The sequence below is a fragment of the Pongo pygmaeus genome, chromosome 16 (assembly GCF_028885625.2).
Source record: "Pongo pygmaeus isolate AG05252 chromosome 16, NHGRI_mPonPyg2-v2.0_pri, whole genome shotgun sequence".
Lineage (NCBI taxonomy): Eukaryota > Metazoa > Chordata > Mammalia > Primates > Hominidae > Pongo > Pongo pygmaeus.
This window is the reverse complement of record NC_072389.2, coordinates 96,211,012-96,238,366: the sequence shown is the minus strand read 5'-3', so window position 1 is coordinate 96,238,366 and position 27,355 is coordinate 96,211,012. Positions and strand designations below refer to the sequence as shown.

General features: G+C 41.8%; 1 protein-coding gene across 5 annotated transcripts in view; it reads right to left on the bottom strand.

Moving 5' to 3' along the window:
• CRTC3 (CREB regulated transcription coactivator 3) overlaps positions 1-27,355 on the bottom strand; it is a 115,483-nt gene that overhangs the window by 63,016 nt on the left and 25,112 nt on the right. The window contains exons 1-2 of one of the 5 annotated variants that reach the window (XM_063652945.1): positions 5,516-5,585; positions 3,174-3,244 (exon numbers count right to left, since the gene is read on the bottom strand). The exons of the other annotated variants lie outside the window; for them this stretch is intronic. Of the exons in view, the coding sequence (XP_063509015.1) occupies positions 3,174-3,244; positions 5,516-5,570 (126 nt within the window). The 5' untranslated portion in view covers positions 5,571-5,585. Of the gene's footprint in view, positions 1-3,173; positions 3,245-5,515; positions 5,586-27,355 lie in introns of those variants that run through there. 5 annotated transcript variants of the gene reach the window in all.

Below are 27,355 nucleotides of genomic sequence, written 5' to 3'. Positions count from 1 at the left end.
AATGACTAGAGAAATATGTTCTGGGTAAATCAGGTTTGCCCATTTATCTCCTCCAGAGGAAGCTGATTTGCTTCTTGTGGTGATAGGAACTGCAGAAGGGAAGAACTGGCTTTTGATCAACTAAGACTTGAGCAGTGACAGGAGTCCGGCCTAGTGGCTGGTGAGGCAACTGGCCAAAGGCACCCTTGGAGGCCACAAGGGTCAGGTAGGCACTTCAGGCCAGGTAGGAAAGGAGACAAAGTGCCTGAGCCTCTGTTCATCCCACACCAACCTCTTCCTGCCTTAGGAAACACATGTAAAAGACAGGCACCTGCCAGCCTGCCTACTCCCTCCTTTCACCCCCACTGCATTCTGAATCACACCAGATCCACCGCTGTGATTCAACTTGGTAGGACACGTCACTGAGTTTAGAAGAGATTGTAATTTGGAATTAAAAGAGAAAAAACAAAGGGGAGGGGACAGATGAAACAAGAGTGGCAAAATGTTGAAAAATATTGAATCTGGTGATGAGTCTGTGGGGGTTCTTTATTCTACTTTGGGGAAGATTTTACATTTCCAAATAACAAGTTTGATTTTTTAATTAAAATTATGATACTGTCATAAATTAAAGGTGCCTTTTCAGTTTTCACTCAATAACTTCTACATATATGCCAAAAAAAGATGAAGGCTGTGTTTTCTACCATATAGCCAGCAAACAAAACAAAACAACTTTTTTTCACACTGTTGATAACTTTAAAGGACAAAATAAGCATACAGTGTCACAAAGGAACTAGGAAAGTATAAGAGAAAACATGTCTGGAAAGAATAAAATGCTCTGGAATATTTAGTTAGATAAAGCACATGGTAATTCTAAATAAAGCATATTGAATTTTTAAAAAACTTACATCCTGTTTTTGATTTAAAAGAGCATAGGGTACTTTTCCTCATCTGGCCACTAGCTCATGAAAAGACACACACAGTGTCCTTGTCCTGTTCTGTCTGGACTCATAAGCCACAGAGTTTGGAATGATCTTCCGGGCCAGCCAATGCAACCAGACAGCATCCTCACCAAAGGCCATCTAGCTGCCACCAGACCCCTCTGAAGATGGGAACGGAGTACTTTCCCAGGCAGGCCACTCCTTTCTCATCCAGCCATGCTTCTGGTATGTTCTCCCTTAGGCTGAGCTATAAAGTGTTCCTAAGCATTCACTATCTCTTGGGAGAATCTGCCCAGATGAGAGGTTGCTAAAAATTCATCATGGTTTAAACAGCAGAAAAACAAAAAAGTAATTTTTTTTTTTTTAAATTCATCATGGTAAGAACTTTAGTCTCCATGACGAACCAAGCTACCAAAAATGGAAGAACTGGTCCCTGAAACCAGATTCTCCATTTAATCTCAGTTAAAGCCATAACTGGATCTGGGTGCTTGTTTGGCGACTGAGTTGGTCTGGCATTCCTTTTGTCAAACAAACAGAAAAACCAGTGGGCCGGATGCAGTGGCTCACACCTATAATCACAGCACTTTGGGAGGCTAAGACGGGTGGATCATCTGGGGACAGGAGTTTGAGACCAGCCTGGCCAGATGGCGAACCCCATCTCTACTAAAAATATAAAAATTAGCTGGGTGTGGTCATGCACATGCCTGTAATCCCAGCTACTCTGGAAGCTAAGGCAGGAGAATCGCCTGAACCCGGGAGGCAGAGGTGCAGTGAGCCGAGATCACACCACTGCACTCCTCCAGTCTGGGTGACAGAGCGAGCAAGACTCGTCTCAGAAAAAAAAAAAAAAAAAGAAGAAGAAGAAGAAGAAAAACCAGTGGGACTGACACTAAGGAAGCCTGTTCTTCCTATCTGCAAGTCCCCACTTTTGCCTATAGACAGGGGAGGGAAAACTAACCACTCTGTGAGCCTTAGGAGTTACTGAGGAGTAAAGGTCATAATGCTATCCTCTCCTGACTCCTGGCTTCAGTGCTGAACCTTTGAGAACCCAGACAAGGGAACAGTGATTAACCAGCTTCCTCAGTCTCCAGAAGAATAACATATATAGTTCATTTGAGGATTTATGGGAACTCAGATTAGGCATAGTCCTAACTAAACTGGGCAGTGCCTTTATCTGGTACCCTAAAAAATAAATAAGGAGAAATATTTATTAGTGAATGTAATTATTTTTGTGGGATTTCAAAGTTTTGAAATATTTCCTCTTTTTGTATTTACTCTGATGTTCCTGAGTGGGGGTGTGCAATCAGCATGTAATATAAAACTAGAGATTAAAAGTAAAATATGTGGCTGGGCAGGTGGCTCATGCCTGTAATCCCAGCACTTTGGGAGGCCGAGGCAGATGGATCACCTGAGGTCAGGAGTTCAAGACCAGCCTGGCAAACATGGTGAAACCCTGTCTCTACTGAAAATACAAAAATTAGCTGGGCATGGTGGCGGGTGCCTGTGCTCCCAGCTACCGGGGAGGCTGATGTAGGAGAATTGCTTAAACCCAGGAGGCAGAGGTTGCAGTGAGCCAAGATTGTGCCATTGCACTCCAGCCTGGGCGACAGAGCAAGGCTCTGTCTCAAAAAAAAAAAAAAAAAAGGAAAATACGTTTAATCCATGTAATCATTCAGACACATGCTCTAAAATCACAATGAAACTTACAGAGAAATGCTGAAGAATTTTTTCCCAGGGGAAGGGAACAGCCAGTGTGAGGCTTTCGCCTATGACACAATAATTACTACCCCATTTCCTCTTTCCTTCCCTATAAACCAGCCTTAGAGCCCACTCGGTCAAGCTATAGTGGATAGGGAGGATGTTCCAGGCCATGGTCCTCTTCCTTGACCGAAGAACCAGGACTGTCCACTTCCCCAAGGCTGTCGGTCCCCAGTGGGGAAGAGTGGAGCACAGCTGTCCCTCAGTACGCAGGGGGATTGGTTCCAGGGCCCCCTACAGACACCAAAATCTATGCATACTCAAATCCCTGATATAAAAGGGCACAGTATTTGTATGTAACCTACAAACATCCTTCCATATACTATAAATCACCTCTAAATTATTTATAATACCTAATACAAGCAAATACTATGTAAATAGTTGTCATACTGTATTGTTTAGGGGATAATGACAAAGAAAAACATGTTTAGTAAGGATGCAATTTTTTTCTAATATTTTTGATCTGTAATTGGTTGAATCTACATATGCAAAACCAACCTTCAGATAACGGAGGGCCAACTGTACAGGCAAAGATCCACATCTCACAGGCACACAGCAAGATTTAGCTTCTTAGACACAGAACAGACAGATTACAGATGCTTAGAATCATTAGTAAATAAGAAAATTCAGGCCCTGTTGTAATCATTACTTTTAAAGATAACTAAACAGCTTACATCACATTATTTAAATAAGTAATACATTGGCATTTTCAACAAATACACTATATAACAGTGGAGAGTGACAAGGCATCCTCAATTCTTGTTCCCCTTCGACCCAGTTCCCACCTCACAATGGATAACCAGATTTTTTGCTTCTTGTGAGTCCTTTGAAATAGTGATTATGCATGTACAGCAAATGAGAATACATATTACTTCTGCTCTTTATTAAACATATGTGTATAATATAACTATATATATGCATTTATAATTTACTATCTTTACCTTCTTTTTTTTTTGAGATGGAGTCTCGCTCTGTTGCCTAGCCTGGAGTGCAATGGTGCGATCTCAGCTTACTATACCCCCTCTGTCTCCCGGGTTCAAGCAATTCTCCTGTCTCAGCCTCCCGAGTAGTTAGTAGCTGGGATTACAGGTGTACGCCACCACGCCTTGCTAATTTTTGTATTTTTAGTAGAGACGGGGTTTTGCTATGTTGGCCAGGCTGGTCTCGAACTCTTAACCTCAGATGATCTGCCCACCTCAGCCTTCCAAAGTGCTGGGATTACAGGGGTGAGCCACCATGCCCAGCCCATCTTTACCATTTTTAAATGTACAGTTCAGTGGTAATAAATACATTTGGCTGGGTGCGGTGGCTCATGCTTGTAATCCCAGCACTTTGGAAGGCCGAGGCAGGTGGATCACCTGAGACCAGGCGTTCCAGACCAGCTTGACCAACATGGTGAAACCTCATCGCTACTAAAAGTACAAAAAATTAGCTGGACGTGGTAGCGCACGCCTGTAATCCAAGCTACTAGCTACTCGGGAGGCTGAGACAGGAGAACTGCTGAATCCGGGAGATGGAGGTTGCAGTGAGCCCAGATCGTGCCACTGCACTCCAGCCTGGGCAGCAGAGTGAGACTCCATCTCAAAAATTTAAAAATAAATAAATAAATAAATAAATATCCCTTTTCCTCCTTCATCCCCCTCTCCCTTTCCTGGCCTCTGGTAGCCACCAATCTAACTGTGTGTCATTGTGAGATCTACTTTTTTAGCTCCGACATATGAGTGAGAACGTGCGATATTTGTCTTTCTCTTATTTCATTTAACATAAATGGCCTCCAGTTCCATCCGTGTTGCTGTAAATGACAGGATTTCATTCTTTTTTTATGGCTGGATGATATTCTATTGTGTATACATAACCTGTTTTCTTTATCCATTCATCTGTTGATGGACAGTTAGGCTGATTCCATATTGTAAATAGCGCTGCAATAAACACGGGAGTGCAGATATCTCCTCCCTTTTTACACAAATGGTAACATACTGATACACTGTCTGTACCTTACTTTTTAAACTTAATCTTCAACTAAATTTCTAAACCTGATCCCAATTTCTTAGAGGCTCCTTCTCAAAATAGCCAAGCAAAAATATCAGACAACTCAACAAAATTAAAAGTCAAAACTGTCAGGGAACATATACCAACACTATAATTGACTTACTCTCTTCCAGACTGATTTGGCCAATTTCTCCAACCCCTTATATCCTTCTCAGTATTACTTGGTCCCCAAAGAACAGGATCACAAACTGCTTCCTTCTCTCCTCTATTAGCTCTTTCCGTCGGCATTTAAACATGGGCCAAAGGCTGGGCCTGGTGGCTCGCGCCTGTAATCCCAGCACTTATGATGATAATGGGGAGATTGAAAGTGGCAAGATAAACTGCCACTGGGATGTGCCACAGCTGGGAAGAGGAGAGCCAGTGTGAGCCACTGCATGGCAGCCTGAGCAAGAGGGCAATATTCTATCTCAAAAAAACAAAACAAAACAAAACAAACACATGGCCCAGCCTCTCCCACGTAAAGCTGGGGAGGGAGGAAACACATAAGTTGCTAACTTGATGCATCATCCTATTCCTCCTTCTTGCCCCGGTGTCTCTCCTCTTCACAGCCAAGCTTTGTGATGAAGGAGTTGCCTCAACTCCACTTCCTCACCTCCCACAGACCTCAGCCCCCATCCCTCTGCTCCACCGAAATTTCCCAAGATAACCACAGACTTTGCACGTTACTAAATCCAAATGGGCATTTTCAGCTCCTGACCTCTTGGAACACTGCAAATTACTGACAGTTCGCTCTATTGAAAACATTCTTCTCCTGGCTCCTGGGGCTCCATGCTGTCCCATTTTTCTCCTACCTCTCTGAGTGTTTCTTTCCAGTCTTCTTCGCACACTCCTGAACTTCCTGGCCATTCTTTAGTGCTGGGGTTCCTCAGGGCTCTGTCATATAACTCCATCTCTCTAGCCCAGATCTCTCTCCAGAGCTTCAGACTTCTACATTCAACAGCCCACTGGACCACACTCTTCTAGGACTACCTGTAGGCACTTCAAACTCAATATATTTAGAAGTGAATTTGCCATATTCCTCCTAAACCAGCCCCTATCTCGTGTGTTTCAAATCGCTGGGAATGGCGCCACTCAACGGCCTAACCCAGAAAGTTTGGGGTCATCCTTGAGTGCTTCCTCCTCATCCCTGCACATCTCAGTCATCACCAAGTCTGGTCATTTTGACCACCTATTTATTTTTATTTATTGTACTGTATTATTTATTTATATTTTAGAGATGGAGTCTCATTGTGTTGCCTAGGCTGGCCTCAATTTCCTGGGCTCAAGTGATCTCCCACCTCAGCCTCCTGAGTAGCTGGGACTACAGATGCAGGCCACTGCACCTGGCCATTTTGACTTTCTAAACACCTCTCGAAACCAATACTATCCTCAACTCCTCATCTATCCATTCTCCCCTGGATTACTGCAACAATCTTGTCATTGGTCTTTTTGTCTCTAATCTTGTTTCCTCCAACCTAGTTCTACCCTGCGGTCAGAATAATCTTCCTAAAACACAAATCTCATCATATCACTCAGCTGCATAGAACCCATTAATAAAAGCATTTTTCAAAAAGACCTTAACAAGCCGATTTTAAAGTTCATTTGGTTGGCAAGTAACACTGGTGTAAAATGAATAAATAAATAAATAAAGTTCATCTGGAAAAATAAACATGCAAGAATAGCTTAGAAAAATCACCGAAAAGCAGCATGAAAGTGAATTAATCTTACCAGGTTTCTAAAATATAACATGAAGCCATAATCATTAATTAAAATAGTGTGATTCTGGTGTATGAATAGACACAGATTAATAAAAGAGAATAGGAAGTCTCAAAATACAATCAAACTATGAGAATTTAGTTTATGATGGAAGTAGCATTTAAACTATTGGAGAAAAGATGATTATTCAATAAACGGTGTTGACACAACTAGCCAGCAAAGTGGAAAAAAAATAAGCCAGATTCACACTGCATACCTTACACTGGCATAAGCTCATGATGGATCAAAGATTTTATATTTAAAAATAAAGGTATAAAGTGTTAGCAAAAACAAAAGAAGATAACTTGCTAACTATAAGAAAAAACCTGGGAGCAACCAAAAAGGCATTAACTTTTTTTTTTTTTGAGACGGAGTTTCATCCTTGTAGCCCAGGCTGGAGTGCAATGGCACAATCTTGGCTCACTGCAACCTCCGCCTCCCGGGTTCAAGTGATTTTCCTGCCTCAGCCTCTTGAGTAGCTGGAATTGCAGGCACCTGCCACAACGCCCGTCTAATTTTTGTATTTTTAGTAGAGATGGGGTTTCACTCAGTTGGCCAGGCTAGTCTCGAACTGCTGACCTCAGGTGATCCACCCACCTCAGCTTCCTAAAGTGCTGGGATTACAGGCGTGAGCCACTGCGTCCGGCAAACATTAACTTTTGATACATGAAAAAATTGTAATGTCTGTTAGAAAAAAAAATCTCACTATAAAGAAAGTCAAATGACAAGTGGCAAACTTGGAAAATATTTACATCTCATACCATAGATAAATGGCTAGTTTTTCTAATATATAAAAACTCCTAAAAATCAGTAAGAAAAAGATCAACCACACAAAAGAATTAAAGGTAAAAGATATGAACAGATTGTTCACGGTAGACATAATACAAATGGTTCATAAACAGGAAAAAACACACCTCACTCATAAGAAAAATGCACAAATTAAAACTAAACAGAAACATAATTTTTCATCTATAAGACTAACAAAGATCAAAAAGTTTGACAAAACACTGAGTTGGGGAGGATGTGGGCAAACAGGCACTTTTATATACAGCAGAGAGGAATGTACAACTTCTAGGGACGGTGAACTGACAATATCTACTAAAACTACACATGCATATGCCTGTGCCCCAGCAATTTCACTTCTAGTCATTTTTCTTGCAGCTATACCTGTATATGTATGAAACTGTATGTGCATAATGTTGTTCACTGCAGCATAGTTTTTTTGTTTTGCTTTGTTTTGAGACAGAGTCTCGCTCTGTCACCAGGCTAGAGTACAGTGGTGCGATCTCGGCTCACTGCAACCTCCGCCTCTCAGGTTCAAGCAATCCTCCTGCCTCAGCCTCCTGAGTAGCTGGGACTACAGGCGCGCGCCACCACACCCAGCTAATTTTTTGTATTTTTAGTAGAGACAGGGTTTCACCATATTGACCAGGATGGTCTCCATCTCTTGACCTCGTGATCTACCAACCTCAGCCTCTCAAAGTGCTGGGATTACAGGTGTGAGCCACCACGCCCGGCCAATAGTTTATTTTTTTTTTAATCTGTAAATTATTTAAGTATTCATTAATAGGGAACTAGATGAATAAACTATGACAAATTCATATAAAAGAATACTGTGTACTAATTTTTAAAACAGATAAAGGTGTACTTTGTGAACTGACATGGGAAGGTCTCCAAGATGTATTATTCACTTAACTTTATTCACTTAACTTCATTCAAGCAAGGCACAGACATGTGTATGGTTATCTTCAGAGAAAAGTGTGGCATGAGGTGGACTATATATTCACATTTGCTGATACATAACATAAAATATTCCTGAAGGAATAAATAAACGTGACAACAGTGGTTGCACCTGTGGGGAGTGAACTGGGTGACTAAGACAGAGATGGAGAGGATACTGTTCACTGCACTCTTTTGCTTATCTTTAATCTTAGACCACATGAATGTATGTTCATATGTATCTGCCTAAAAACATAACTAAAAGTAAAACCAAAGAACATATTATAAAGTTACAATAATATACTGATGTGGAAATGGACAGAGGAATAGGCAGTCATATCAATGGAAAAAAAAACAGTAGAAAACAGAACAAGCTATGTAAAAAAGAAATTATTCAATAATTGAGACAATAGGTTAGCTACAGAGGAAGAAAGAATGGGACCCCTCTCTCAAGTCTCACATCAAAATAAATCCCGAAGTAATAACAGCATTAGAATACAATACGGATGAAAAACGAGTGAATGTTAAAGAAATCTTGGCGTGATTAAGGCCACTCTAAACATACTAGAAATTGTAACACAGCAGCCACAGAAAGACCAACACATTTAACTCATAAAAATCAGAGCATAAAGCTCCCAAACAAAAACTACTAGATGGAGAAAATATTTGGAATATACAAGGAAGATTGCGGTAGACAGACTTCAAGGTATCCCACAATGATGTCCACCTCTTGGTGTTCGCACCTTTGTGGAATCCCCGCCCTTGAGTATAGGCAAGACCTGTGACTTGTTTCTAACCATTATGCTAAGTGAAATAAGCTGGTCACAAAAAGACAAAGAGTGTGTAATTTAACTTGTATGAGACACCTAGAATAGTTAAATTCATAGAAACAGAAAGTAGAATGGTGATTCAGGAGCTAGTGGGAGGTGGCACGGGGAGTTGTTAACAGGTACAGTTTCTGCTTTGCAAGATGAAAAAGTCCTGGAGATCTGTTTTACACAACAATGTGAATATACTTAACACTAATGAACTGTAAACTTAAAAATAATTCAAGATGGTAAGTTTTAAGTTATGTGTTTTTTAACCACATTTAAAAAAAAAAAAGGATATATTGGCCGGGCATGGTGGCTCACACCTGTAATCCCAGCACTTTGGGAGGCCAAGGTGGGCAGATCACCTGAGGTCAGGAGGTTAAGATCAGCCTGGCCAACATGGTGAAACCCCGTCTCTACTAAAAATACAAAAATTAGCTGGGTATGGTGGCGCACACCTGTAATCCCAGCTACTCAGGAGGCTGAGGCAGGAGAACTGCTTGAACCCGGGAGATGGGAGTTACAGTAAGCCAAGATCGCACTACTGCACTCCAGTCTGGGTGACGAGTGAGACTCCATCTCAAAAAATAGAAATTAATAAAAGGATATATCCAATGGGGAAGAGTATATGAAAGAACAGACACTCATATGTTGGTGGGAGTAGAAATTGATATTACCTTAATAGGGAATAATATGGTAATATCTACCTTAATTTTAAATGTACAACCCTTCTTACCCAGCTATTTTACTTCTAGGAACATATCCCGCAAATACCTTATGTAAATATCCAACATGATATCACAACAAGAATGTTCCCTGCAGTTTTCCTCTGTAATAGTGAAAAACTAGACATAATCTAATTGTCTCTCAGTAAGAGACTGGTTATATAAATGATGGGATAGCTACATAAATGGCTACGCTGCTGTCATTAGAAAGAATATATATCTTTATGTACTGACATAGAAAGATATCTAAGGTGTATCAAGTTTTGCTTTTTTTTCTTTTTTTGGAGAAGGAGTCTCGCTCTGTCACCCAGGCTGGAGTACAATGGCGCAATCTCGGCTCACTGCAACCTCCGCCTCCCAGGCTCAGGCAATTCTCCTGCCTCAGTCTCCTGAGTAGCTGGGATTACAGGCACACCCCACCGTGCCCAGCTAATTTTTGTATTTTTAGTAGAGACGTGGTTTCACCATGTTGGCCAGGCTGGTCTTGAACTCCTGACCTCAGGTAATCCACCTGCCTCGGCCTCCCAAAGTGCTGGGATTACAGGTGTGAGCCACTGCACCCGGTCAAGTTTTGCTTTGAAGATGGGAATTATTCGGTGTAGCATGATTCCATTTGTGTAGAAAGAAAGGATGTATATACACACACACGCTTGCATATACTTCCCAGAAAACTGCAGGAAGGGTGCAAATGAAACACTTAGCAATAGGTACCATGGGGATTAGAACTGGGGGAGGGTGTGAAGCAGAGAAGGGGAGACTTACTTTTCACGTTTCATGCTTCCATATTATTTGAGTTTCTACAGCAAATTTGGAAGAATAAATAAGTGAGCAAGTAGGCAAGCAAATAAATGAATATCCTTCCAATAGCTTTATACCGCCTTAGGACAAAATCCAAATTCCTTAATAAGAAAGCAAAGTCCTTTGTGATCTGGTTCCTACTTCACGCTCCAGCCTCATCTCTCACCACTCCCTTCTCATGCTCAATCTATGCTCCAGTGTCACCAAACTTTCAGTTCCTCCAGGCTTTGCCAAATGCAGCTTTTGCTTAGAACACTCCTCACTCCAGTCTTCAGTTGTATAGCCCTCAGGTCCCAGCTTAGTCACCTCTTCCTCCAGGAAGGCTTTCCTGGGACCTCCTCCCAACCCGTTTGGGTTAGGCACCACTTGGACACAATCCAGCCACTCTCTGAACTCCTCTATTGTGGGTTTGTCACATGGTGTCACAATGACTTGTAAAATCATCTGCCTCTCCCACTGGACTGAAGTTCCGCCAAGCAGTGACTGTGCCTGTCTGGGTCATTGTATCTCCAGCATCAAGCATAGTGTCTGACACACACAGTGTCCAATAAATATTTGTTAAATCGGACTTTTATTATTAAAAAAATATAACCACATTATGGACAATTTAGGAACATAGAAAAGGGGAGGATTATAATTCTACCTTCCAAATACAACCACTATTTTCATCCAATGTTTTTGTTCCTTGTGTAGTTTTTTTCATAGCTGTATTCCCCCAAGCTGGGCCTTTCAGACACAGTCGTTTTGGTCAGGGAACATTTTGCTGCACTCTGTTGAAGCATGAGCCTTTTGTAAGCCAAAGTAAAGATCACTGTTTTTATCATCAAGTAATGTGTGTAACACACCACAGACACCCCAGATCCTCTCTCATCACAAACTATCTCTCATTTCTGGGGACTTTGGCTTTGTATTTCATTAATTACTGGCTTGAACTCTTATGAGGATGCATTACTGTTATCCTGACCTCAGGTAATTCACCTGCCTCAGCCTCCCAAAGTGCTGGGACTACAGGTGTGATCCCTGTGAGCCATGGTTTTTAAAGAGCCGTGATTTGTTTATAGCCGGCTGGGTTAGCACCTAAAGAATTACTATCCTTTCCCAAAAAAAATTATAAAGGAGTGTTATATAACATATGTATTACTGAAGAAATTGTCAGGGATTTCACTGAGGATGTCTCTAACAGTGGTGGAGTCAAGAGTAAGGGCTCATACTGATGCCCACATAACCGACTTTTCTAATGAGGGTCTATAAAGAGAAGCTCAAGAATTTGAAAGAAACCGACATGAGATACAAGTGACTCCTTAGACCATCTCCGAGCCCTGCCTCATCCCTCATTGTCCCTCCATCCCTCACGCCCACCTGAAATCAGAGGCTGACAATTGGCAATGAGACTAAGGCACAGAAGTAGAGTCTCTGTTTTGCTCATTACTTGACAATTTTTTAAGCCACATTTTAAAAAAAGTAGTGTCAGAAGCTTTTTGGCAATGTCAAAAAGACACTAAAGACAAACAAGTTATGTCCTAGCAACTGTGTGAAAACTTCATATACTCCTATAACCATCAGTCCATATAATTGTATTCCTTTTTAAGTATTTTGTTCAACATAGTAATATGTGTTTTTTCATGTAGCTGAAGTCTTTGCATTCATAATTTCAAACTGCACTGAGCCAATAGATCATATTTTACTGAAATCAATTACTCACTATAATAAATAATATTACAACATTATCAGGCTTCAGGTTTTCTTTTCAGATATTAAATTACTTTGTTAGGATAGTGTCCCCAAAGTAGAATCTGTCAAATAATATTACTATCTTAACATCCTTTATATATATTCCAAAACCGTTTTTGAAAAGATGTCAGCCTAGGCAATATAGTGAGACTCTGTCTCTACAAAAAATAAAAAATTAGCCACGCATGGTGGGGTGAACCTACAGTCCCAGCTACTTCAGAAGCTAAGATGGGAGGATTGCTTGAATCCTGAAGTTTGAGGTTGCAGTGAGCTATGATCACACCTATGCACTCCAGCCTGGGTGACAGAGCAAGATCCTGTTTCTAAAACAAAAAGCAAAAAAGATGTATACCCATTTACAATGTCTGTAACAACATACAGGTATACTTTGGAGATTTTGCAGGTTCAGTTCCAGACCACTGCAATAAAGTGACTATCACAATAAAGTAAGTCACATTAATTTTTTGGTTTCCCAGTGCATATAACAGTTACGTTTGGCTAGGCGCGGTGGCTCACGCCTATAATCCCAGCACTTTGGTAGGCTGAGGCTGGTGGATCACCTGAGGTCAGGAGTTTGAGACCAGCCTGGCCAACATGATGAAACCCCATCTCTATTAAAAATACAAAATTAGCCAGGTGTGGTGGCGCATGCCTGTGATCTCAGCTACTTGGGAGGCTGTGGCAGGAGAATCGTTTGAACCAGGGAGGCAGAGGCTGCAGGGAGTCAAGATCACAGCACTGCACTTCAGCCTGGGCAACAAGAGCAAAATTCCGTCTCAAGAAAAAAAAAAAAAAAAGGCTTTGTTTACAGGCCATGTATGGTGGCTCATGCCTATAATCCTAGCACTTTGGCAGGCCAAGGCAGGAAGACGGCTTAAAGCCAGGAGTTTGAGACCGGCCTGGGCCAAAAAGAAAAACTCTATCTCTACAAAAAAGTTTTTCAAATGAAAATAATTAGCTGGGCATGGTGGCATGTGCCTGTAGTTCCAGCTACTCAGGAGGCTGGAATGGGAAGACTGCTTGAGCCCAGGAGTTCAAGGCTACAGTGAGCTATGATTGCACCACTGCACTCTCGCCTGGGTGACCGGGCGAAACTCTGTCTCTTTAAAAAAAAAAAAAAAAGGTTTCGTTACACTTGTTTACACCAGACTGTAGTCTATTAAGTGTGCAATAGCATTATGTATGAAAAATGTACACACTTTAATTTAAAAATATGTTATTGCTAAAAAATGCTAAGGATCATTTGAGCCTTCAGTGAGTTGTAATCTTTTTCCTAGTAGAGGGTCTTACCTCGATGTTGAAGGCCACTGATTGATCAGTGGTGGTTGCTGAAGGTTGGGATGGCTGTGGAAATTTCTTAAAATATGACAACAATGAAGTTGGCTGTATCAACTGACTCTTCCTTTCACAAAAGATTTCTCTGTACCATGTGATGCTGCTGGGTAACATTTTTACCCACAGTAGAACTTGTTTCAAAATTGGAGTCAATAGGTCTGTAATCCCAGCACTTTAAGAGGCCAAGGCAGGTGGAACACTTGAGGCCAGGAGTTCAAGACCAGCCTGGCCAATATGATGAAACCCCATCTCTACTAAAAATACAAAAATTAGCCGGGCATGGTAGCATGTGCCTGTAATCCCAGCTACTTGGGAGGCTGAGGCAGGAGAATCGCTTGAACCCATGAGGCAGAGGTTGCAGTAGGCTGAGATTGCACCACTGCACTCCAGCATGGGTGACAGAGTGAGACTGTCTTAAAAAAAAAAAAAATGGAGTCAATCCTCTCGAACTGTACTTCTGATTTAATAAATTTATGTGGTATTTTAAAATCCTTTGTCATTTTAACAATGGTCACAACATCTTCACCAGGAGTAGATTCCATCTCTAGAAACCACTTTCTTTGCTCATCCACAAGAAGCAATTCCTCATCTATTCAAGTTTTATGAGATTGCAGCAATTCAGTCACATCTTCAGGCTCCACTTCTAATTCTAGATCTCTGGCTATTTCAATCACATCTGCAGTTACTTCTTCCACTGAAGTCTTGAACTCCTCAAAGTCATCCAATAGGGTTGGAAGCAACTTCATCTAAACTCTTGTTCATGTTGATAAGGTTGTGACCTCTTCCTATGAACCATGAATGTTCTTAATGGCATCTGAAAGAGTGAATCCTTTCCAGAAGGTTTTCACTATACTTTGTGCCATGATCCATCAGCGGAATCACTATCTATGACAGCTATATATAGCCTTATGAAATGTATTTCTTAAATAATAAGACTTGAAAGTTGAAATTACTTCTTGATCCATGGGCTGCAGAACGGATGTTGTGTTAGAAGGCATAAAAACATTAATCTTGTACATTTCTATCAGAGCTCTTAGACGATTAGGTGCACTGTCAATGAGGAGTAATATTTATTTATTTATTTATTTATTTATTTATTTATTGAGATGGAGTTTCACTCTTGTCGCCCAGGCTGGAGTACAATGGCACAATTTTGGCTCACTGCAACCTCTGCCTCCCAGGTTCAAGCAATTCTCCTGCCTCAGCTTCCCGAGTAGCTGAGATTACAGGCACGTGCCACCATGCCCAGCTAATTTTTTGTATTTTTAGTAGAGACAGTGTTTCGCCATGTTGGCCAGGCTGTTCTTGAACTCCTGACCTCAGGTGATCCACCTGCCTTCCCAAAGTGCTGGGATTATAGACGTGAGCCACCACGCCTAGCCAGGAGTAATATTTTAGTTGTTAGTTTTTTATCAACCAAGAAAAAGCACTGAATTGAGCAGCAATATTTTGAAAAGAATCTTTTTTTTTCTGAGCAGTAGGTCTCAACAGTGGGCTTAAAACGTACAGTAAACCATGCTGCAAACAGATGTACCGTCATCCTGGCTTTGTTATTCTACTCGTACTGCACAGGCAGAGTATATTTAACATAATTCTTAAGGGCCCCAGGATTTTAGGAATGGTAATAAGCATTGATTTTGAAACCACTTAGAGTCACCAGCTGCATTAGTTTCTAACAACAGAATCAATGTGTCCTTTGAAGCTTTGAAGCCAGGCATTAAAGTCCTAGATGGCATCTGCTTCCAAAAGAAGACTGTTTCATCTATGTTGAAAATGCGGACTGGGCATGGTGGCTCACACCTGCAATCCCAGCACTTCAGGAGGCCAAGAAGGGTGAGTCACCTGAGGTCAGGAGTTCGAGACCAGCCTGACCAACATAGTGAAACCCTGTCTCTACTAAAAATACAAAAATTAGCCAGGTGTGGTGGCAGGCGCCTGTAATCCCAGCTACTCGGGAGGCTGAAGCAGGAGAATTGCTTCAACTTGGGAGATGGAGGTTGCGGTGAGCCGAGATTGTGCCATTGCACTCCAGCCTGGGCAACAGAGCAAGACTCTGTCTCAAAAAAAAAAGAAAGGAGGAAAGAAAATCTGTGGTTGAGTGCAGCCACATTCAGCAATGACCTCAGCCAGATCTTCTGGATAACTTGCTGCAGCCTCTATAGCAGCAATTCTTGCTTCATCCTGTACTTTTATGTTATGGAGATGGCTTCTTCTTCCTCTTTTTTTTTTTTTTTTTTTTAATAGACAGAGTCTTGGTCTGTCACCCAGGCTGGAGTACAGTGGCATGATCTCGGCTCACTGCAACCTCCGCCTCCCGGGTTCAAGCGATTCTCCTGCCTCAGTCTTCCAAGTAGCTACGACTACAGGCACACGCCACCACGCCCGGCTAATTTTTGTATTTTTAGTACAGATGGGGTTTCGCAATATTGGCCAGGATGGTCTCAAACTCCTGACCTCGAGCGATCCACCCACCTCAGCCTCCCAAAATGCTGAGATTACAGGCGTGAGAAACTGCGCCTGGCCGAGATGGCTTCTTTCCTTAAACCTCATGAACCAACCTCTGCTAGCTTCAAACTTTTCTTTTGTAGCTTCCTCAGTTCTCTCAGTCTTCATAGAACCGAAGAGAGTTAGGCTTTGCTCTGGATTAGGCTTTGGCTTAAGGGAATGTGGTGGCTGGTTTGACCTATCTAGACCACTTCAACTTTCTCCTTATGAGCAAATAAAGCTGTTTCACTTTCTTATCATTTGTGTGTTCATCAGAATAGCACTTAATTTCCTTCAAGAATTTGTCCTACCTTGGCTTTCAACACGCTTTCCTCGCTAAGCTCAATCATTTGCAGCTTTTTATTTAAAGTGAAAGACATGCGACTCTTCCCTTCACTTGAACACTTAGAGGCCTAATTTCAATATTGTTATCTCAGGGAAGAGGGAGGCCCAAGGAGGGGGAGAGAAACGGGAATGACTGATCAATGGAGCAGTCAGAAGACACACAACATTTCTCTTGATTAAGTTCACCATCTTATGTGGGTGACGTTCACAGGACCCCAAAACAATTACAACAGTAATACCAAAGATCACTGATCACAGATCACCATAACAGATATAATAATGAAAAAGTTTGAAATGTTGCAAGATTTACTGAAATGCAACAGAGACATGAAGTGAGCCACATGCCACTGGAAAAATGGCACCAATAGACTTGCTCCACGCAGGTTTGCCACAAGCCTTCAACTTGTAAAAAGCACAGTATCTGTAAAGCAGAAAAAGCAAACCACAATAAAACAAGGTGTGCCTGTATACAAGAACACATTGCATTACCTACTCACCAACACTGAATATCACTCAAAAATTTGTCCTAATTTAATGGGTAAAAAGGCTAAGTTATGACTTTGATAATTAGCCTTTATTGGCATTTGTATGTTCTAGGTACAGTGTTAGATGCTTCGTATACATCATCTCATTTAATCCTCACGACACTGTGAAGTGCTACTATTATTATCCCCACCTTACAGATTAAGAAACCAAGGCTTAGAAAGCTTACATTGGCTGGGCGCGGTGGCTCACACCTGTAATCCCAGTACTTTGGGAGGCTGAGACAGGTGGATCACATGAGGTCAGGAGTTCAAGACCAGCCTGACCAACATGGAGAAACCCCGTCTCTACTAAAAATACAAAATTAGCCAGGGTGGTCACGTATGCCTGTAATCCCAGCTACTCGGGAGGCTGTGGCAGGAGAATCGCTTGAACCCGGGAGGCAGAGGTTGCGGTGAGCCGAGACCGTGCCTTTGCACTCCAGCCTGGGCAAAAAGAGCGAAACTCCATCTCAAAAAAAAAAAGAAAGAAAAGAAAAGAAAGAAAGAAAGCTTAAATTGTTGAATGCTAGGCTTGTAACGGGTAGAGACAGGTTTTGAACCCAAGCTGCCTTACTCTTGAGTCCATACTCTATCCATTCCTGCCTATGGTATCTTATTATTGTTTTAATCTATGTGTCATTGCTTACAGTGACAACAAATACACTCCCAGATGTTTCTTTGCTGGTTAGGTTTCCTATTTTCCTGATTTTTCTAACCATGGCAAATTCGAAGGGTCAGAGGTGCTTGGAAGTTGGAGTTTTAGACATAATGGTTTGACCATGGGCAAGACAGAGTTGGTAGTAAAAGTAGATAAGAAGCAAGAAAAGAACATCAATAGTAACTGCAGGGACTAGTCTTGGGGCCTTTGTAGCCTTTACTGGATGGCAGGGATGATGAGTTCCACAAGCTAAAAAGGCCTGACGTAGGGCAGAGAAAATAATAGAGGAGGGTCTAGCTTCTGGTCCTCTGAACAGCTTCAGTAGTTCCTAAGGAACTATTTGCACACTTTATTCTTGTGTGTGAAGGCAAAGGAGCAGCTACTACCAACCCTAATGATGTCATAGGGTTAACAAATAAATCAGGAAATGGTTCCTTTTTTCTTCAAGAAATACTCTGGTTGAATTTCCTCAACAGGTTTCAACTTCTGCATTCAGAGAAAATAGTTCTGTTTTAGTAATTCAACAAAAGAACAAAACACTGCCAGATGGAGAGCTGGTAGTTACTAGCATGAACTCCAGAATCAAAGAGCCTGGACTTCAAATCTGGCTTTACCATTTTTGGCTGTGTGATGCAGGGAAATTGTTTAATCCTTCTTGGCCTCCACTGTCTTCCCTGTAAATAGAGACAGTAATAGAACCTACTCTGGGTTTACTAGAAAGAGTAAATGATGTATGCAAAGCCTTAGCCATAATGCCCGATGCACAGCACAAGTTCAGTACGTTTTTGCCAGCAGTGGTCGTGATATATAAGTGGCAGTAATTTTGTTGGAAAAAAAGGAAGGAAGGCGGGAAGAAAGAAGGAAAGAAGGAAATTATTTTTTCTATTTCATTCAGAAACAAAGGGCAAATATGTTGATCAAATGGTATGAAGTGGCTGAAAACCTTCAGACTAAGTAAGCAGAACTTGATTCCAGTACCAGCCACTTACTAGCTGAGTAATGTTGAGCTTATTACCTATTTTTTCTTGCTTTCAGTTGTCTAACCTTAAAGAGGGAGTGTTGCATGAAAAGTGCTGCACAGTCCACTGTGGTTCTAACAGTTCTGATGCATCTGCCAGGGCAAGTAGTGCAAAATAGAAAGATGTCTGTGCCAAGTGAGAGCCATCCCTTCTTAGCAGAAGCTAGGTCAAGGCTATGCTTTGCTCCTCATTAAATATTTCCCCTTTAATATTCTTCTCTCTGCTTCATTTGAGTTATATTTTAACTTATAAGCTGTTTTAAAACTTTTATTTTTATTTATTTTATTATTTATGTATTTTTTGATACAGAGTCTCACTCTGTTGCCCAGGCTAGAGTGCAGTGGAGTGATCTCTACTCACTGCAACCTCCGTCTCCTCGGTTCAAGTGACTCTCCTGCCTCAGCCTCCCGAGTAGCTGGGATTACAGGCATGTACCACCACATCTGGCTAATTTTTGTATTTTTAATAGAGACGGAGTTTCTCCATGTTTGCCAGGCTGGTCTCAAACTTCTGACCTCAAGTGATCCGCCTGCCTCAGTCTCCCAAAGTGCTGGGATTACAAGCGTGAGCCATCATGCCCAGCCCGTTTAACTTTTAAATGCTAGTTCTAAATTAATTAATTCTAAACGAACCCCCAAAACCTCTTAGAGACTGAGCAGGCACAGACTGGTAGAAAGCGTCTCTTGAGCAATTTCATGAATGACAAGATGGCAGAGTGAGAGATACTGAGAGAGACAAGCACAGGCATGGCCAGTGCCCAGCAGCCACTGCGAGGGGGAGTCACAGCCTGTGTGGCCTGGTCTGCTCCTGTTGGCCCACCCCATTCTCACTGGCTTTCTGAACTTTTGGCTCCTGCTTGCGGCTGGTCTGGCTTGCCCCCTCCAGTGTCAACTGACCCCCCTCTTCCATCCAGGCTGTTGCCTCCCAACTCTGGCCTTTCTTAACCAAGTTCCAGGGTGAGACTCTCAGTTCAGGGGAGTTAAGACTTACCCAAGGAGAGACTTCCTAGGTAGTCAAGGGAAGGAAAGTTTGGTTTGGACTAAAAGTAGTATCAAACTAGTAAAAACATTTCTCAGGTGGCCGGGGGAGTGAATAAGCAGAATATATTCTAAGACGAGAAACCAAACAAAAGCGGTACTAAACTGGACATATGATGGTTCCAGGGGACTAGAAAACGGCATCTATCCACACCGAGAAAAAGAAAGCATAAAACGCATTTCCTAGGTAAAAACAAATTGGTTTTGTGTGTCTATACTTGCTTAATTTGCAAAATAAGAACAAAGGCCTGAGAAAGATAAACCTGGGTTTGAGTCCTGACTGTCACTTGCCACTTGTGTGACCTTGGGCATGTTACTGTTTAAGCATCAGTAAAACGGGGATGATAATGCCTATCTCAGAAGGTTGATGTGGGAAGTCAATGATATCAGGTACACAAAGCATAGCTCAGATACTCAGTAACTGTTCGTGTTCTTCTCCTCACCACTCTTAAACTTCTGTCATATGTCTGTGGGGAAGTGTTTCCCCTTGCACTCAAGAAAACTAGCATAAAAGAAAGTGGTTACTCTGGTGACTTCCTCCAAAGAGGTTACAGGAGAAAATGGGGAGGGGAGAGCTTTCTCAAGTCACATCCCCAAGAGGCTGGCGGTAGAGACGGAAAAGAGCTAAGACATTAGCTATCTGTTGTCCAGGCAGCCAACTACTTATAGCCAGGGAGTTCCCTGAGGCACAGACTATTGCCTTTGAGCAGGGAAATAATTACAATGTCTGACATCAAGACCTGTGTAGAATCTTCCACAGATGTTATTCTGTCTCTTGGAAAATATCCACAGTAATAATAAACAACTAAAGCTTCATTTTAAGTTTAAAGTATAAAAACTAGCTGTTTCATAACATAGGGACCAATTCTAACTCCTGACTATTGTGAAATTTTGTAGGGAGTTGGAACAAAACTTTGGCTGGTTCTACAGCCAAAACATGTAGGGACTCAAAATTCTAGTTAGAGATAATCACTACTTTAAATGTAGTGCCTCTTCTCCCTCTCTTTTATGAGCTGGCAGTCAGAGGCTGGATTAAGGAGAGAGGTAAGAGGATTGCTTCATACTAATATGATTGAATTTAACACAGATTCAAAATGCGAGGGAATATAGAGACCTAGCTTCTTTCCTGGTCCTACACTGCCACCGCCCACGTGTGCCTTCTCTGTGGGTATTCTTTCTGCCTCTCTTGAAAGCTGCACTGAGTCAAGGCACTAACACACAGCCTGGTTGACTTCAGGACAGGCCGATTAAGACTTCAGCAAAAGTATTTTTATCTAGTCTGTGAAGAATTAGTAGGATGCAACTAGCCTGTATGGCATTTAAGAAGCTTCCTATAATAAACAGCAAAAGCTTAGCTCTCTAGGCCTAGGTAGGATACCTGCAAAGAAAGAGGGAAATGGTACCAACAATCTATTGAAGTCAAATTAGAAGGCTGCAACAGGGAGTTTATACTAGGAACTTTGCAATATGTATTGAACAACGACTGTGCTGGGCATTATTCTAAGGATTTACATGCATTACCTAACTTAATCCTCCCAATAGCTCTATCTTAGGTACTATTAGTAGCCACATCTTGCAGATTAGTGAGCTGAGACACAGAGAGACTAAGGATCTTGTCTATGATCCAGTGCTAGTTAGTGGTGGAACAGGTCACCAGATACCCACTCTAGGGACTGCACTTGTGACCATCAACATGAAAATTTGGTTTATTTTGACATATTGGATGGCAGGTCATAGAGACTTATGACAGAGACTTATTAAATTGCTTTATCAAGAAAAGGGCTTGTATGGTATTAAATTTTGTTGACCAATTTTGTTGAACCCCCCAAGTGGCTTACAAGACAGTTCTTATGTGAGACATCTCCACAAACTAAACCTGAACCTGCAGGGTGCAATCAGGAGCCCTGGTAATTCAATCCAGGACTTTTATTGCTCAGATTCAAACAGGACCTGCAGCTCCAGCAGGCAGCATCTGGGCGCCACACTCATTCCCTATTGTTCTGACAGCCAGACCTTTGAGGATCTGCAGAGCTGGTGGCCTGATAGGAAGTCACACGATTTCAGAAGAGCCTGCCAGGTTTTGACCATATGAATTATGTGTCTAGTTTCTGAGGCTGCCTCTGGAGTTGACCCCACAGGGGATATCTGAAGTATTCATCATCTGCCCCGATCATGCTGCGTAGCTGAGGAGGGTGGAGTAAGCTAAAAGCAAACTCTGCCCACAGGGAAGACAACGGATGCCTGGTAACTTGGAGCTAAGCCCACAAATTCCAGAACTCTTTTGAAATTTCTGATTATGTGGCCAAAGTCTGGGAAATGTTTGGGTCTACTTGGCTCTGAGAAAACACATTCTCTTTCAAGAATCTGGTAGAACCAAGGATGAGAGCCATCATCAGTGACGTAAACTGGAAGTCAGGATTTAGAGCTGTCCTGACTGAATGGACATCCCACAAAGTTCCAGCCCTCAACAAATACTAGCTGAATGAATAAATCCCTACTCTCAAGTATTGATCAACCACCAAACCTGGAGCGCTAACTAGATGAATAAAAGAAGGTTCCAAAAAACATCATCAAACAACAAATGATGGTATGAGGAAAGCTATTTATAACATATAAGACAACATGTATCTCTAACATTCGAAGAACTCCTACAATTTGATAAGAAAAGAAACTGAGAAAAGGTTATGAACAGGAAATTCACAGAAGAGGAAACCAGAATGGCCGGTAAATACACGAAAAAGGCCAGATGTGGTGGCTTACACCTGTAATCCCAACACTTTGGGAGGCCAAGGTGCGTGGATCACTTGCGCCCAGGAGTTCGAGACCAACCTGGCCATCAAGGCAAAACCCCATCTCTACCAAAAACACAAAAACGAACCGGGTAACAAAAATTAACCGAGTGTGGTGGCATGCACCGGTGGTGCCAGCTACTTGGGGGGCTGAGGTGGGAGGATCACTTGAGCCCGGGAAGCAGACGTTGCAGTGAGCCAAGATCACACTATTGCACACCAGCCTGAGTGACAGAGTGAGACCTTGCCTCAAAAAACAAACAAACAAACAACAACAAAATGAAAAAATTTCAACTTTTCCAGCAATCAGGAAAATATACATGAAAATAATGCACCCATGATCTCATCTAATTCTTCCAATAACCTGGGAGGTAGAATAATTATTTTATAAGTAAAGATATTAAAGTTTAGAGAGGTTTTAATTCAACCAGTAATTGACAGAGCTGCAACTTGAACATAAATCTGGATAATAATAAAGTCTGTGTTTACTCTAACTTGCTGCTCTAGTCGAATACTTGTGTGGTGGCTCAGGTCCTTTTGGGCAAGTCGCTTAACCTCTTAAAACTCAGTTTTCTCACCTGTAAAATGGGAGTCATAAAAGTACCATCACATAAGGTTACTGTAAGAATTCAATGAGATAATACATACAAAATTCTCAGAATAGTGCTAATACTCAACTATCTGATTCATTCATTCAAGAAATATTTATGGAACTCATACCCTGGCCAGGTACTGCTCTAGACTTTGGAAATACAGCAGTGAACCAAAGCACCCTTGCCCTCAGGGGGCTTGGAGGAGACAGAATATAAAAGAGATAAATAAATAAAAATACATAGTAGGACAGGCACGGTGGCTCACATCTGCAATCCCAGCACTTTGGGAGGCCAAGGTGGGCGTATCACTTGAGGCCAGGAGACCGAGACCATCCTGGCCAACATGGTGAAATCCTGTCTCTACTAAAAATACAAAAATTAACCAGGCGTGGTAGCGCACGTCTGTAGTCCCAGCTACTCAGGAGGCTGAGGCAGGAGACTGGCTTGAACCCGGGAGGTGGAGGTTGCAGTGAGCCGAGATCACGCCACTGCACGCCAGCCTGGGCGACAGAGCAAGACTCAGTCTCAAAAAAAAAAAAAAAATGTGTATATGTATATATACATAGTATACTGGATCGTGATAAGTGCTGAGGAGGAAAATCAAGCAGGAAAGACAGCAGAGGGAATTTAGATTTTAGAGAGGCAAGGCCTCCCTGACAGGTGATATTTGAGTGAGGAGCCGAGGGAAGTGAGGAAGTAAGCCATTCACATATCTGGAAAAAAAGCATTCCTGGCAGAGAAATCCTAAGGAAGCTTCAAGGAACAGAGAAAAAGGCCAGTGTGGCTGGCATGGAGTGAGTGAGGAGGGTGCTGGAGAGATGTGTGGTAAGCAGCTAAGAGCAGAGATGATGCGGGCCCTACAGGGACTGCCTGCACTTTGCACTTTGCCTTTACCCTGAGAGAAATGGGAAGCCACTGGAGGACTGTGGGGAGTGAGATTATCTGGCTCATATTTTAAAAGGATCAGTCAGGTGGCAGTGTTGAGAATATACTGAAAGAAGACAGGACTCCTCTGCCAGAAGCCCGGTCAGGAGGCTCTTGCAAGAATCCAGGGACAAAATGATAACGGGTCCGACCAGGGTAGTCAGATTCTAGATACATTTTTAAAACAGAACCAAGAATTTGCTGAAGGCTTAGCTGTGGGGCGTGAGACAATGCAAGGAGTTATGGGTGACTCCAAGGTTTTGGCCCAAGTAACTGAAAGAACTAAGTTGCCATTTACAGAGAAAAGTGTCCAGAACAGGTTTCCTGACTACAGGCACTGCAGAACAACCAGAAATTTAAGGTCCTCTGGAATCCAATCAGAAAGGCGAGTGGGGTGGTTGACATCAGGAAAGTGCATTGGTCACTGTGTTTCAGGGCAGGATTTCAATCCCTGGGAGACAGGCTGATAAAAACAAGGCACAGGGAAACGAGGCAGGTTACCATGGGATTCTGGCACGCAGGAGCCAGACAAGAGTCCAGTTATCAGAGCTGAGGCACAAGGCCAGCAATGGTGACTTGAGGCCAAATTACAGAGTATGAGGCAGCCTCAGTCCCTCTGCCTCAGTTCAGGCTGGGTCCTAGAGACGGGTGAGAGGCTGGCTAGTCAGGTTCAAGTGGCCCCAGGAGACCCAGGGGAAAAGGCTAGAGAGGCCAGAAACCAGACAGACCCGACTCTGTCTGCACTCCACCATATTACCAGGGTGATCTCAGCATATTACAGGCTGATTCTATGCCTTACAGATCACTATGTGAAAGGTCCAGATATGCAGATGTACAAGCCCCTCAAAGAGGGGCACCATTTGTAGTGTCTGAGACCTTGGTTGGGGGCTGGGGAAGCCAGGCCCTGAGATAGGAATGGGGCGTGCTAGTTTGTCACAAGACTGTAAAACAAAAGCAAGAAACGTTCTGGGGACCAGATGGGAGACAAATGCAGCTACCACCACCTCCCTGTCAGCAAAGGGAGAGAAAGCAACCCCAAGGGGAACAGCTCAAAACGTGGAGGAGAAAGAAGCTGCTCCTAGACTGTGAGGGGGTGCTGGCAGGGTAGGCGGTCCTACTTGGAAGCACAAGGTTAAGGAAAGATGCTAAGCTAAATCTGCGATTGTTCTAAGCTAAATTTGCTAAGTTTGTTCTCAGACTCCCAGACACTGATTAAAATTGTTTTCTACACATTTTCTTCCCTAGCTAGAGTATAAGACATTCCTGCCAAAGAGAACTTTTAAAATTAAAGCAAGTAAGGGGCAAACATCTGTAGAAGCTCGGTCTGATAATTTGATTAATGTATTTATTTTTCACATTTTATTATAAAGATATATATATATATATAACCATGTGGTGATTTATTATAAAGAGAATAATTCCAATGGTTGGCACTAAAAATGAAATTAGATTTATTTTCTAGGAATGACAAGTCAATACATACTATTAAGCAATTAGAAAGTAGTCATTGAAAAGTAGTAGACCGTTGTAAACCTTCTATTTTAATATGAAAGTATCTATATCAACTCTCGGTATTTTCTTGAGTCATATTTCTCTGACGGCTGTAGATTTTCTGTGCATAATTGTATACCATAAATTAATGGCCCTTTTGATTTTCACAAAAGTTGCCCATTTTCAAACAAATTAAGTTTTTAAGTCAATATATAAGAGGTATTACACAGAGATCCACGAAGCCCCAATGAAACATTTGCCAGGCAGCCTTGGTCGCTCACCAGCCTCTAGGCCCGTGTGATTAAATTTTGTGCTTCAGTAAATATGCAAACTACTTTATGTCATGAACTTTGGAGTCATTCTTGAATAGTCAACACACATTTGGAACGTCAGATCTGAAAAAGCTAAGGATCTCCTGTCCTTAAGGTAATAAATATCCAAATCCATCAGTGTCAGAAGTTTTGCTAAGGTAAATATCATTGCCAAAAAGTAATGAAACCACATCTATTAACAACCATGGTGATATTTCTACCCTTTGGTTTCAGAATTCTACTTGATGAAATCTATGATCAGAAATATGGATGACTCAGACATAAAAGTGTTTATCACCATATTATTCATAAAAAAAATCAGAATCAACTAAAATGTTCATTTGGGAAATGCTTGTAAATTATAAGTCACATATGATAAATATTATTTAGCTATTAAAATTATACTTATAAAGTATTTTAATGACATAGGGAAATAATTATTACAGAATGGTTGAAAAAGAACAAATAATATAAATATGAAGAGTGATATCATCTGTATAAAGATACATGAAAAATAAACTTAACATTAAAATGGTAATCTCTAGTTGATGAAATATGGCTCATTTTTTCTGTTCCTTTTTAATGTTTACATATTTTCCAAATTTTACACAATGAGCACATATTACTTTTATAATGAGAAACAAAGAATTAAGGAGCAAGCTATAAACAAATGCGATGTATTTTCCTGAATGTAAAGGTTTAAAAACGGAAGATAAAAAAGAAAAAGAGGCCAGGCGTGGTGGCTCACACCTGAAATTCCAGCACTTTGGGAGGCTGAGGTGGGCAGAACACTTGAGGTCAGGAGTTTGGGACCAGCCTGCCAACATGGTGACACCCTGTCTCTACTAAAAACACAAAAATTAACTGGGCGTGGTGGTGTATGGCTATAATCCCAGCTACTCAGGAGGCTGAGGCAGGAGAATCACTTGAACCTGGGAGGCGGAGGTTGCGGTTAGCCAAGATCATGCCACTGCACTCCAGCCTGGGTGACAGAGCGAGACTCCATCTTGAAAATAAAAAATAAAAGAAAAAGAAAAAGAACACTAGAGTTAACGTCTTTGTGTTATAGTTATTGTATATCCTCCTAGTCTATCATACTTGATTATCAGCTTCTTAAACTGATAGTGTCTGAATTTTCTTCATAAACCCGATAATATCTTACTCATAAAGGCACTCGATAAATACTTATTAATGAATAAATTCAGGGTAAGTTACAGTAGCTGCTTAATATAATAAAAAGTGATTTTAATAGTCAGAACAAGTGTTTCCTGGCATCTATATATGTTTAGGCAAGATAAGAACAGTTGGGCTTTGGGGGATAATGATTCTTTGGTCTGGGCAATCAACTAAAAAGGGGGGCTGCCACATGGAAGAGCACGAGTGGTACCTTCTGCAGCAGAAATGACAGCACCCCAAGGCCAGCAACTCTCAAATTTGTTTTCTGCCCCCACACAAAGCACTCACCTTTCACATGTGCATCCCCCACCCCCATATCCCAACAGCTGTAGATATAGCCAGAGTATGGCCAATCCTAGAAGGGCAGGGCTGTCTCCTCCAGGCACTCTCCCACTTCTCAAAATAGAAGTGAACAGCAATATCGTC